The 13,528-nt window shown below is 47.9% G+C and overlaps 1 protein-coding gene across 2 annotated transcripts in view; it reads left to right on the top strand.

The window, feature by feature from the left end:
- The window catches only part of LOC146063238 (uncharacterized), a 56,582-nt gene that overhangs the window by 27,415 nt on the left and 15,639 nt on the right, over positions 1–13,528 (top strand). For both annotated transcript variants that reach the window (XM_083175439.1, XM_083175440.1), the window contains 4 exons: positions 1,297–1,372; positions 2,991–3,127; positions 4,131–4,285; positions 4,792–4,939. In XM_083175439.1, coding sequence (XP_083031565.1) covers positions 1,297–1,372; positions 2,991–3,127; positions 4,131–4,285; positions 4,792–4,939 — 516 coding nt within the window. The remainder of the gene's footprint in view (positions 1–1,296; positions 1,373–2,990; positions 3,128–4,130; positions 4,286–4,791; positions 4,940–13,528) is intronic.

The raw sequence follows: 13,528 nt of genomic DNA, 5'->3' as shown, positions 1-13,528 counted from the left end.
TATTTGTCATTTGCATTATGTGTTTGGTGGTAGGGAGAATAATAACACACTGGATACTTCCACAGGCCCTTATTCAGATCTGATCGCAGTACAAATGTGTTCTCAAATGGGCAAAACCATGTGCACTGCAGGTGGGGCAGATGTAACGTGTGCAGAGAGATACATTTGGGTGGGGTGTGTTGAAACTGAAATCTAAATTACAGTGTAAAAATAATGGAGTCAGTATTTACCCTGCACAGAAACAGAATAACTCACCCAAATCTAACACTCTCTGCACATGTTACATCTGCCCCACCTGCAGTGCACATGGTTTTGCCCATTTTGAGAACAACTTTGTACTGCGATCAGATCTGAATAAGGGCCACAATCTTCTGTCCAACCATGACCCAGCCAATTATTTCCAGGAACAATTTTAAAAAGTTTTGCACAATCTCTGCACACAAACCAATTAATCTTATTGTGCAAAGTTCCAAAACATTAGATTGTACATTAGAGTGTAGCTCTCACATTATACCATACTTGCCTACATTTTAAAACTAGTTTCAGGGAGATTATAGTTGGTAATAGAATTTTGTAAAGTGCCCCATTAAAAAGGCGTGTCATGCTCCACCCAAAGGGCGTGTCTAGTTCCATATATGGAGAGATTGTGAAAAGAGATTGTGAATGTGGCACCTAGAAGAGTGGGTGTGTACTGCTACATCTGAGGGTAATCTTTTAATATGACTTCTATTCAAATGTAGATGAGCCCCAAAGCAGTTAGTAAGAGCTACTATAGTAGATAAAGTGCTGGAAAACGCTGCTGATGATTCAATGTAAATGTATCTTTTCCCCAAAAATCTAACAGTGTAATGTGGGCTAGGTGAAATGAGGGAGATTGCTAGACTAATGAGGGAGAGAGGGAGACTGCTGCTATGTCAGGGAGTCTCCTGCAGAATGCAGGAGGGGAGGTAACTATGATGTAACAGTGTAATGTGGGCTAGGTGACATGAGGGAGATTGCTAGACTAATGAGGGAGAGAGGGAGATTGCTGCTATGTCACGGAGTCTCCTGCAGAATGCAGGAGGGGAGGTAACTATGATGTAACAGTGTAATGTGGGCTAGGTGACATGACGGAGATTGCTAGACTAATGAGGGAGAGAGGGAGATTGCTGCTATGTCACGGAGTCTCCTGCAGAATGCAGGAGGGTAGGCAGCTATGCATGCAGCATTATACATATTTGTTGGTGTTATATAGTACTGGTTTACTTTATAATGATAATAAAATGTGAAGATCATGTACAACCATTTCCGCTTCAGGCAGAAAACTGAGAAGAGGAAGATGCTGACATCTGTAGAGACCTCAGACGTTCCACCAGACACACGGGATTCAGCAGTAGGTGACAGCCAATTGCTTATCACACCAGGGACAAGAGGCAGCAATAACATTACCACCTTACCACAACAGTATCTTTCTATTATTTCACTGCTTTGCACTGAGTATGCACATATTAATGTTCTTATTATTATATACATTTGCTGCTCATTCATATAAGTGTGGGTAACTTGGCTACAGATATATATATATATACTTTTATTTCTTACTCCTGATAGGTGCCAAAGCAATGTCTAACAGTAGAATGATCATAACAGACGTCCTGCACTAACAAGAACAGTAATAAAACCACAATTAAGGTCTAATACTAATTGATCAATTCATAATATTAACATGTCAATTCCATTACACAATGTTTTGTACATCATTTGGAAGCAGATTTTTTATATTTTTGAGGTTCCCATGAAGAATCAGCGAGGGCCTAGTTTGTCCTATATTGTTAGTTGTCTTCTACTTATTGTTAGAATCCTCTGAAGGACTGTTCAGAACTTATGCCATGCATCCATTCATTTATGTCTCCAATGTCTTCTCCTTTCCCATTTTTAAATATTAAAATGATTTGCATTAGAGTTTCCACATCTCTTTTTACAACCTATGGACTTTGCTGCAGTCCCTGTTAAAAGTGGTCATTCAACCCCTCCCCTCTATTAGTTACCACTGTGGTTTGACCTCAGACGTCATGTTTCTGGTCTCCCCTAAACATTTTTTAAAATAAACATTTTAATTGAGAAATTTGAAGCAAGTAACATGCAAACAAATTAACTCCAAGCCAACATGGACGTGAGAGACAAATCAAATCACACAACTCTTCAGGACCAAAGGTAGAATAATTACACAGCTGTGTGGCCTACCATTCTTATCCCCCTCCATTGTAAACACACATATAGGAAGAACACAGGTTCTCAAAGTCGGTTTTGCAGGTCACCCGACAGGAGCACTCATTACTGACTGACACAGGTGGAGCTAATTATTGCACTTGTGATTCTCAGGTCCCCCACACGGTGCATGTTTTGCAGGTCTCCTCACAGAATCAAGTGAAATAATTAGCTCCACCTGTGGATCTTTTAAAATGTGTTTGTCAAGGTGCGTACACACGGATGCAATTATGTATGAAATCGCTGGCAAAATGGTCGCTCAGCGACCATATTGCCAGTGATTTCATGTGCAGCCGGCGATAGATGGCTGGGAGCGCGCTCCCGCGGCCAGCCCTTCATGGTCGCAGAAGCATGCTCCTGCGACCAGCGGCTTCCCCCAGCGATCGCCGGGCAGGAGGTCAGCGCCGGAGAAATCAGCGCTGTTCTCCCATGCCCTGCAACGCTGCTCCCTCCCTCCTCCCGTCACCTGCTGCTGCGCTCCGCCTCCGCCCCGTAGCAGTGTCTCCTTTTCATCGCTGATGAAAAGGAGACACTAGCAATATGATTGCTGGGGATATATTGCTAGCAATATATCCCCAGCAATCATATAGACCCGTGTGTACACAGCATCAGTAATTAGTGCACCTGTCGAGTGACCTGGAAAAAGTGAACTGTGTGGGGACCGGATTTGAGAACCACTGAGGTAGAATATGGGTGTATAAGAACGTCTGCTTATCTCATAAGGTGATGTCTCTGTATTTCAGACTGTGACTTCCACGTGCAGCCACCAGGAGGCGCACTGGTCTAAAATGATCTGCAGTCAATCTCCATTAGACAAACTGGTTCCAGCACTGAAGAATGATAGAGAGGCTGGAGGAATCTTCATGTACTATCTTAAGAGGTGACAGAAACAAAGATGGCAGCACAGCCCTACCTAACAACTTTTATACAGGCAATATGAAGGCAAAACAAGGTCACACATATTATACAACCCGCCCCAATCCACCCAACCATGACCACTTTCTGATGAGGACGCACAGCCCTAATAGGTCCAGTCACTTTCAGGGTCTGCTTCTCTGCATTGTGTGGCCTCATTTAGGAGCTGTGATACTGCTTTAAAAAAATTAAGAGGCCAATTTATCAACGAGAGATAAAACTCGTAGGTGATAAAACTCATTGCACATGATAAGTGGTGCTACAGCCAATCAGCCCCCAACTGTAATTTTTCAAACATGTGACATTCAGGAGCTGATAGGCTGGAGTGCCTTTTATCATACACATCAAGTTTTAGCACTTGTTGATAAATGCGGGGAAATAGAATTCCAATGGTGCAACTGAAAGGGCTTCATCCCACAACCACATCACCCTTATTTCTGCTCTGGTTTCCATGGAGATATGACTTCCCCGGAATCCGAACCGCTCCGAACACAGCCGGCCGAACGCGGCAATCTGGTGTTGGATTCCCGCGAGATGCCGAGTCTGTTCAGATAATGATCCTCACCAGATTCAAGCCAGCTGTCTAAGGACTGTCACCAAGACCTCCCCTGTTCCTCAGTAATAGTGGAGGACACAATCAGTATTTTGCCAGACTAAATGTGCCCATACACTGTGCGATTTGGGCCGATCCATCACTCATGCGATCCATCACAACGAATCGCATGTGTCCCTGCGGCCCAGGAAGGTCTCGGGCGGCTCGCGGGTATTGGGTGGCCGTACACTGCTGCGAGACATTGTAGGACTGTATGGACTCCTTAAGGAACGTGATCACCTTAGTTTATGGCTCTGGTACCTAATTTACTTTGTTTTGCTTCCTCGGGTTTCCCTTCCTCCCTTGTTACAGGGGACACTCCTGGTTTTAGGATCCAGCAGCTGCTAATGGTTCCAATCTCATCTTCCACCAACAGGTTTGAGCCTCAGCAGAACATTGATGTTTTCCTTCTGTGGCAAGAACTGAGCGCCTGCGGGGAGTGGGGACCAGAGCAGGGTGACAGCAGCTGCCAGCAGCCAGTAATAGCGCCCAGCACTGATGCATATCTGCCGGCAACCATTCCACTTGCAGGTATTGGATTCATATTTCACAGACATTATAGGCTGGTCTGTATCTGTATATCAGAGTAACTAGTTACAAGTCTGTCAAAAATGGCGGCTTCTGCAATATACTTTAACTTTGAGCTGTGACAGGTTTAAGTCCACAAACTCTCCGCCCCACCCCCAGTCCCCATCTGCTCCTACCTCCAATCTCTGTCTTCACAGCGACCTCTCTCCACATCCAGCAATTTTAAAACAGCTCAGTGTCCCTGCAAAAATTGCTTTCACTTTCAGTCGTGACATCATTTAGCACAAAAGAGTAATTTGTTCCATCCAGTGATCACTGGCGGTACATCGCCTCATAGAGGTGAGGAATAGGTAGCCTTTTATATATAAAGATAACACTTGCCTTCTCACTTGCAACCGCTGGAAGAACTAAAGGGGGGGGGGGGTGTCAGGTGTTATTTCTGGTGCAGTGAGATGCTGAGATCCTTTGGTTCTATGTAAGTGGCTTAATTCTAAATCTCTGTATTGCAGGTACCAGCTCTGTGTACCCCAAGCAGATGGACCCAGCACTGGGAGGAACGCCGCTGTCAGATTTGGCGTCTGCACATCGCTGGGCGTTGGCTGCACTGTGTGACCCATGGATACGTTTCCTAAATTATGATATCACCACGTTTCTGAAGTAAGTGCTCTAACACTGAGACCTATCTAAAGGTCCATACACACTGGGCGACTATGCCCAGCATGTATGGACAGCGATGATGCCAATCATAGCTGCGGGGAAAGCCGCTCAGTGCATACACACTGAGCGGCTTTCCTCCTGCCCGGCGCCGACAGCCGCTCATCTGCTGGTATAACCAGCAGATGAGCGGCTTTCCCAGTGATGATGCGGGAGCGCGCAGCAGCGCTCACCACTCATCGCCGGGGCATACACACTGGGCGGCTTTCCTCCTGCCCGGCGCCGACAGCCGCTCATCTGCTGGTATAACCAGCAGATGAGCGGCTTTCCCAGTGATGATGCGGGAGCGCGCAGCAGCGCTCACCACTCATCGCCGGGGCATACACACTGGGCGGCTTTGAGCTGAAAGCCGCTCAAACAGGCTGTTTTGAACGGCTTTCAGCTCAAAGTCGCCCAGTGTGTATGGGCCTTAACTTACAGAAGTCTTCCAGCTTCAGGTGACTTCATTCATTGGCATTGTTATAGATATTAGGCATACACACTAGAAGATATTGCCATTAATATCTTTCAGAAGCCCCTTTCTGAATGAGATCGATGCCAATAACTTCTAGTGTGTATGGGCCTTTATACAGATGACTGCTTTTATTTCCAGATTTTCATTCCAACCAGCCAGATTGGAAAGATAATCTTCTAGTGTGTATGGGCCTTAAATCTTGTATTTCACCTATTGCCATATTGGCCATAGTCAAAATGGCCCATGGGCTTAGCCAATATTGCCGTGTCCTTGCACTGTCTGTACGTCCCTTAAAGATTTAGTTAGTGATTCAGGTAATGGGCCTGATTCAGACCTGATCACACGACTGCGAAATTCGCGGGCCAGGTGATTATCGACAGCTGCGCATGTGTACAACCCTTTAGTAGGCATGCGCAAGGCCGTCCTGCAATAAAAGTCTGAAACTTTTTTTGATGGCTGGCTGTTGGCAAGGCGATTGACAGGAAGCTGCCGTTTGGGGGTAATAACTGTCCAATTGTTTGCCAGTGGCATTACAAGGTTAATACATGCTGCTGAAAATTGGACCCACTCCACAGGGATTCAGCTCCTAGCTTCCATGTTACATGCTGGCGTTCGAAAAAAATGACAAAAGCTGGATGTCTCGTGTGTTGCTTGTGTTAACCTTCCGACCCTGTCGAATTTAGCCACGTCGACCTATTTCAGGTGTCGATGTAAGCCCTGTCGACCTTCATACTAATCTGTATGCAGCACCTGTGTGATTTTCATCTACGTTTTATAAACGTCCCGCATGTTACAGGCTCTGTACCATGAGGTGTCGCCATGGTAACAGGGCTCAGCTGTCCACCATCTTGCCTGTTAGTCCTGGCAAGTGGACAGTTGCAGTGCAGTTACCAGATTGGGCAGTAATATGGAAGAGGGGCACCAGGGTCATCCAAACACCCCAGAGTTATGGTAATTATCAGTTTAGAGCAGTGGTGGCCAACTCCGGTCCTCGAGAGCTGCCAACAGTTCACATTTTCCAGACAACCCAGCTGCTGCACAGGTGCACTCATTACTCGCTGGCACATTTTTGAAAGAGCCACAGGTGGAGCTAATTACTTCACTTGTGACTCTGTGAGGAGACCTGGAAAATGTTAACTGTTGGTAGCTCTCGAGGACTGGAGTTGGCTACCCCAGGTTTAGAGCAAACTAATTTTATTTATGATATGGTACTCGCATACCTCCCAACATTCTGTGCGCCGGACCCGGGGCACAGCTCCTGCGCGCCGTAGGCGTGCCGAAATTTTCGGGGGCCTATACCACAGCTCTCCCGCGAGGCCACGCCCCCATTTTGCCGCTATGGGGGCATGACCCAGAGGTTCTGTGAGCCTCTAGCCATGCCCCCAGCCCCCTGGCAGCGGGAATAGACGCTGTGCGCACAGCGTTTATTCCCCGCTGCTTAGCAGCCGGCAGAGGGGACTCCCAACAGCCCCCCCTCACCGCGGGACACTGCCGCCCACGGGTGGGACAGCGGGACAGGCCCTAATAATCGGGACTGTCCCGCTGAAATAGGGACTGTTGGGAGGTAGGTACTACTGATCCCAGCAAGTCCTTGCAGCTTTTAAATGCTAGGTTACGGCGGTGCTTAGTTCAATAAGCTGCTGCGGCCAGCAGACCATGTGCAGGCATCCACACTTTGCCCTACTGTGATAATTCAGGACGATGAATCAAGCAGTGAAAGAGTGAAGAAGATTCCTATAGCAACCAATCAGCTTCCACCTATCCTATACGATAAAAGGCTAATGCTGCTCCTCACCTTTATGGGGGAGTTCAGGTGGTGCACGATGGAGCAAGTGTTGTATTAATACATGGACATCCTCTGATCACTGACGCAGACATCCGCCACTCCGCAGCAGTCATACAGGGGTTAATGCTACTGATGTAACACAGTAATACTATGGGGACACCTGAGACGTCAGGTGAGATTAGAGCCTGTTGCTGCAGCTTCAAGTCCCAGCTGTGTGTATTATACAGGCTGCGCTCCCTGATCCAACATCACAGCCAGAGATGTCACCGGAACTGGGGAGCAGGACGCCCCCCGTAGGCCACCGCGATAAGACAGTAACATGGGGGTAAGATGGGCAGGAATAATCCGTACACAGCAGCGGCTGACGGTGACAGGAACATGGGGCTCAGATGCTGTGATGCATACAGAGGTCACTGGATACAGATGAGGGTGACAGGAACCAGGGGCCCAGATGCTGTGATGCACACAGAGGTTACTGGATACAGATGAGGGTGGCAGGAACCAGGGGCTCAGATGCTGTGATGCACACAGAGGTCACTGGATACAGATGAGGGTGGCAGGAACCAGGGGCTCAGATGCTGTGATGCATACAGAGGTCACTGTATACAGATGCGGGTGACGGGAACCAGGGGCTCAGATGCTGTGATGCATACAGAGGTCACTAAATACAGTTGCGGGTGACGGGAACCAGGGGCTCAGGTGCTGTGATGCATACAGAGGTCACCGGATACAGATGACGGTGACAGGAACCAGGGGCCCAGATGCTGTGATGCATACAGAGGTTACTGGATACAGATGCGGGTGACGGGAACCAGGGGCTCAGATGCTGTGATGCATACAGAGGTCACTGGATACAGATGTGGGTGACAGGAACCAGGGGCTCAGATGCTGTGATGCATACAGAGGTCACTGAATACAGTTGCGGGTGACAGGAACCAGGGGCTCAGATGCTGTGATGCATACAGAGGTCACTGGATACAGATGCGGGTGACAGGAACCAGGGGCCCAGATGCTGTGATGCATACAGAGGTCACTGGATACAGAGGCGGGTGACGGGAACCAGGGGCTCAGATGCTGTGATGCGCACAGAGGTCACTGGATACAGATGAGGGTGGCAGGAACCAGGGGCTCAGATGCTGTGATGCATACAGAGGTTACTGGATACAGATGAGGGTGACAGGAACCAGGGGCCCAGATGCTGTGATGCATACAGAGGTCACTGGATACAGATGAGGGTGGCAGGAACATGGGGCTCAGATGCTGTGATGCTTGCAGAGGTCACTGGATACAGATGCGGGTGACGGGAACCAGGGGCTCAGATGCTGTGATGCATACAGAGGTCACTGGATACAGATGAGGGTGACAGGAACCAGGGGCTCAGATGCTGTGATGCATACAGAGGTCACTGGATACAGATGAGGGTGACAGGAACCAGGGGCTCAGATGCGGTGATGCATACAGAGGTCACTGGATACAGATGAGGGGGGCAGGAACCAGGGGCTCAGATGCGGTGATGCATACAGAGGTCACTGGATACAGATGAGGGTGGCAGGAACCAGGGGCTCAGATGCGGTGATGCATACAGAGGTCACTGGATACAGATGAGGGGGGAATGTAATGTTTGTAGTTGTGTATGTCTCTTTCTATAGTATAATGTCTGCATGTATTATATTCACTTTATTTGATGCAGTAGGTAGACTATCGCTTCATCTTGATATTACCCAATCCTCCCAACAACTCAGATGTATTACTGTATATTATTTTGCGTGGATTTTCCTGTCACCATCCTGTGGAATCAGGGATAAAGCCGTTTAAAAGCGATGGGGGACTTACATACCCTCAAACTGTACCTTTTTGGAAGTATCACTTTATTATGGCCTGTATCTTTTTTTGGGTCTCCAACTACCCATTGTAAGTATAGGAAAGGGGACGAGGCCACACCCCCTTTATCCGTGGACACACACCCTTTCCGAATTTGTACCTGGTTTTATGTCTTCAGATGTTGGATTCTATGGACTTATAAGGATAACAGCCATGTTATTGTGACATACCTAATACACTGCCATAACACGCCCGATGCAGTGACATACCCGACACACTGCCATAACACGCCCGATGCAGTGACATACCCGACACACTGCCATAACACGCCCGATACAGTGACATACACGATACACTGCCATAACACGCCCGATACAGTGACATACTGTCAGACGCCGCCGCCGATTACGCTCTCCCTCGCTCTCCAGGGCGCGCGGTGGTCGGCTGCCTGACTCGCGGGCGGTTGCTAGGCAATGTCCCGAACGCCGGCCACTTCCTGCTCAGCGGCCGAGCGTCACGGGGTTGCCTAGCACCGACGCTGTGCGGCCGTCCGGCGTCTCTCTCCCGGCGCCGTCATCACGGCGCGGCCCGGAGCGCGCTGCGCGCGCTTTTCCTCTTTAAAAGCCGGCTTCTGTCACCAGTCAGACGCCGGCTATAACTTCTTGTGGGCATTGGTGATTCTTCACTGCGGCCCCATTCTGCTGTATACCTGCCTTGTGGATGCAGTTCCTTCCCTGCATCTTCAGCCTTCCTCAAGTCCGTTTGGAGCTGTTCCTGTCATCTCCTCCCAGACTCAGTGGTATCGTTTTATTATTCCTGTGTACCTTATATTAGCAGTATTGCTATTTTGTTATTTTTTTGTGGTTGCCTTAGCTCAGTTTATCTTAGGGGTTATTTAGGGCACCCTTTACATTTCCGTTATCCTCCCCTGGGAGGACTCTGTCTCAGCCATCAGGGTTTTTAGTTAGTCCACCCCTTGTCCACCTTGCACCTCCGTCGGTAGGTTGTCGCCACCACATAAGACGCTTTGGAGGGCACCGGAGTTGCACAGGCTTAACCCGTGCTTCAAACGTGGCTGCCGTGCGGGAAGATCTAGGGCCTCTGCACCTACCGTAGGACGTACTGGGTGGCAACGGAGTCAGGGGCTGAGACAGGCGCTCATTTCCATACGGGCAACTTCTACCTCCTCGTCAGTCCCCTGTCCCTCCGAGTCCTTATTATGTTAGTTCACCTGGCACTTGCTCCCAATACCATTTAGGTCTCGGTGTGGCGCTGGTCGACCGGTAATGATTACCAGCTAGGACCTATTCCAGCTTTTCTGCTGGCCAGGTATCCTAGCACGTCTGAGCCGTCTCGACACATTATTGTGGATACAGTGGTGTGCCGCGCCTAACAGTATAGCCGGCCTCTAGAAAGTTGGGCCTTACTCAACTGCTGCCTTTAGGCCTTGTCTGCAGTGTACGGTCCGCATTCTCATTCATTGTTATTCCCGTGTTTTTGGGGCTCCCCATAACCTCAGTGTCATTTATTTATTTTTTTTGGCTGGGTTATCATGGATCCCAATACGGCCCAAGCTCTAGCCAATCAGGTTTCTCTCCTTACCAAACAGTTACAGGATCTATCTATCAAGGTAGCTCAGTCGCCAGGGGTTTCCTACAAGGAACCCAAAGTTAACTTGCCTGATAGGTTTTCAGGTCATAGACCCCATTTTGTAAATTTTAGGGAGAGCTGTAGGTTGTTTTTTCGGTTAAGACCACAGTCCTCAGGTTCCGAGCAGCAGAGAGTGGGTCTTGTTATTTCCCTTCTCCAAGGGGACCCCCAATCTTGGGCTTTTAGTCTGGCTCCGGATGACCCTGCTCTCCGCTCGGTTGATGCCTTTTTTCTGGCGTTAGGAATCCTTTACGATGATCCTGACAAATCAGCCTCGGCTGAGGCTCATCTTAGGGCCCTTAAACAGGGTAATCTTTCTGCCGAAGAGTACAGCGCCAAGTTCAGACGTTATGCCGCTGACACTGGGTGGAATGATCCAGCCTTACGGAGTCAGTTCCGCCTAGGACTGGCGGATAACATCAAGGATTGTTTGGTGCAGTATCCCTCTCCTTCTTCTCTGGATAATTTGATCCTTTTAGCCATTCGGATCGATCGGAGAATTAGAGAGAGGCGTTTTGAAAAAGAGGGTCAGGCATTACCCAGTTTTGAGCTTCCTGAAGAAGCTCCCCCAGACCTGGGTGAACCCATGCAGCTTGGGGCAACCAGGTTATTTTCCAGGTTGACTCCCAAGGAGAAAGTCCGCCGACGTACACTGGGTCTGTGTATGTACTGTGGTTCCAAGGATCATAATTTAAACAGATGTCCAGTATTACAGGGAAACGGCAAAGCCCAGAAGTAATGGGGAGTATCTTCTCGGGCCTTTCCTTATTCTCCCCATCTGACTCTTTGTTTCTCCCTACTAGTTTTCAATTTTCTAAATTGTCCTGGCAGGGTAAAGCGCTAGTGGATTCTGGCGCAGCAGCTAATTTTATGGATGATAAGATTGTCAAAGATCTTGGTTTGCCCCTGCGACCTTTAGCCTCGCAGGTTTCAGTCTGTGGCTTAGACGGTAGTACTCTGGTCGGTGGGGTAATCACTCATTGTGTGGAAGTACCAGAGTTCCGGGTCGGATTTTTCCATTCGGAGATAATATCCTTTTTTGTTCTTCAGTCCCCAATCGCACCTATCGTGCTCGGCCTTCCCTGGCTCAAAAGACACAATCCGGTCTTTGATTGGGAGTCTGGGGAGTTGATAAGGTGGGGGAACAAATGTTTTGATAATTGTGTAATCCTTCCAGCTTTACTTGCTGCCCCCACTCTTTCTGGTTTACCTGCCCAATTTGCGGATTTCGCAGATGTTTTTTCTAAAAAAGAGGCGGATTTACTTCCCCCTCATCGCCCGTATGATTGCGCCATTAATTTGTTACCTGAGTCTAAACTACCTAAAGGTAGATTGTACTCTTTGTCTTTGCCTGAAGAGAAGGCAATGCAGGAGTACATAGAAGAGAATCTGAAAAAAGGCTTTATCAGGCCTTCTAAGTCTCCGGTCGGAGCTGGTTTTTTCTTTGTTAAAAAAAAAGATGGGACTTTGCGTCCGTGTATTGATTTTCGTCAATTGAACGACATTACTGTAAAGAATTCTTATCCGTTACCTTTAATTTCTGTTCTTTTTGATCAGTTGCGTTCAGCTGTTATTTTTTCAAAGATTGATTTACGCGGAGCGTATAATTTGATCCGCATAAAAGCCGGGGATGAGTGGAAGACGGCATTCAATACCCACTCAGGCCATTATGAGTATCTAGTGATGCCTTTCGGGCTAGCTAACGCTCCTGCTGTTTTTCAGGACTTGATTAATGACGTCCTTAGGGATTTTTTGGGGGTTTTCGTCGTAGTCTATCTTGACGACATTTTAATTTATTCACCCTCCTTGGATGTGCATCGTCAGCAGGTCAGGGCAGTGCTTCAGAGGCTCAGAGAGAACCATTTATTTGCTAAGCTCGAGAAATGTGAGTTCGAAGTAGATACCATCTCATTTCTCGGTTACATAATCTCTTCTGAAGGGTTTTCCATGGATCCGGCTAAACTCAAGGCCATTCAAGAATGGGTCCAGCCTTCTAATTTAAAAGCCATACAAAGGTTTTTGGGCTTTGCTAATTATTATAGGAGGTTTATTCCGCACTTCTCGGATGTCGTTGCTCCTATTGTTGCCCTTACCAAGAAAGGAGTTGATCCTACGTCTTGGCCTGGTTCGGCTGTCGAGGCCTTTAAAAATCTCAAACAGGCGTTTTCCTCTGCACAGATTCTTCGTCACCCAGATCCTGAATGTCCTTTTGTCCTTGAGGTAGACGCATCAGAGATTGGGGTGGGTGCGGTCCTCTCCCAAATGGACAAATTTGATGAGTTGTTGCATCCTTGTGCATTTTATTCGAGGAAGTTTTCAGATGCTGAATCAAATTATGATGTAGGTAATAGGGAATTACTAGCCATCAAGTGTGCTTTAGAGGAGTGGAGACATTGGCTGGAGGGTGCCAAGTTTCAGATCACTATTTTTACTGATCACAAAAACTTGGCTTACTTACGTTCGGCTAAGAGGTTGAATTCAAGGCAAGCAAGATGGGCTTTATTTTTTGCCAGGTTCAATTTTATTATCACTTATAGACCTGGGGCAAAAAATGTTCTAGCGGACGCCTTATCAAGAAGTTTTTCTGCCATGCAAGATCCAGTGTCTCATCCCGAGCCCATTATTCCGACGTCATGTATTTTTGCAGGCCTCACTCAAGGTCTCTTGGATTCTGTACTCTTAGCCCAATCTTCGGCTCCAGCCGCTACCCCGGATGGTAAATTATTTGTCCCTCAAAGACTCCGTGAACAAGTTTTCTCAGAGTTTCACGCATGCAAGTCCGCGGGACATCCTGGGGTATCTAAGACCCTTTCTTTAATGT

This window comes from Crinia signifera, chromosome 3 (assembly GCF_055691185.1).
Source record: "Crinia signifera chromosome 3, ASM5569118v1, whole genome shotgun sequence".
NCBI classification, from domain to species: Eukaryota; Metazoa; Chordata; class Amphibia; order Anura; family Myobatrachidae; genus Crinia; species Crinia signifera.
The sequence above is the reverse complement of the archived record's forward strand: the minus strand, read 5'-3'. Positions and strand labels throughout refer to the sequence as shown.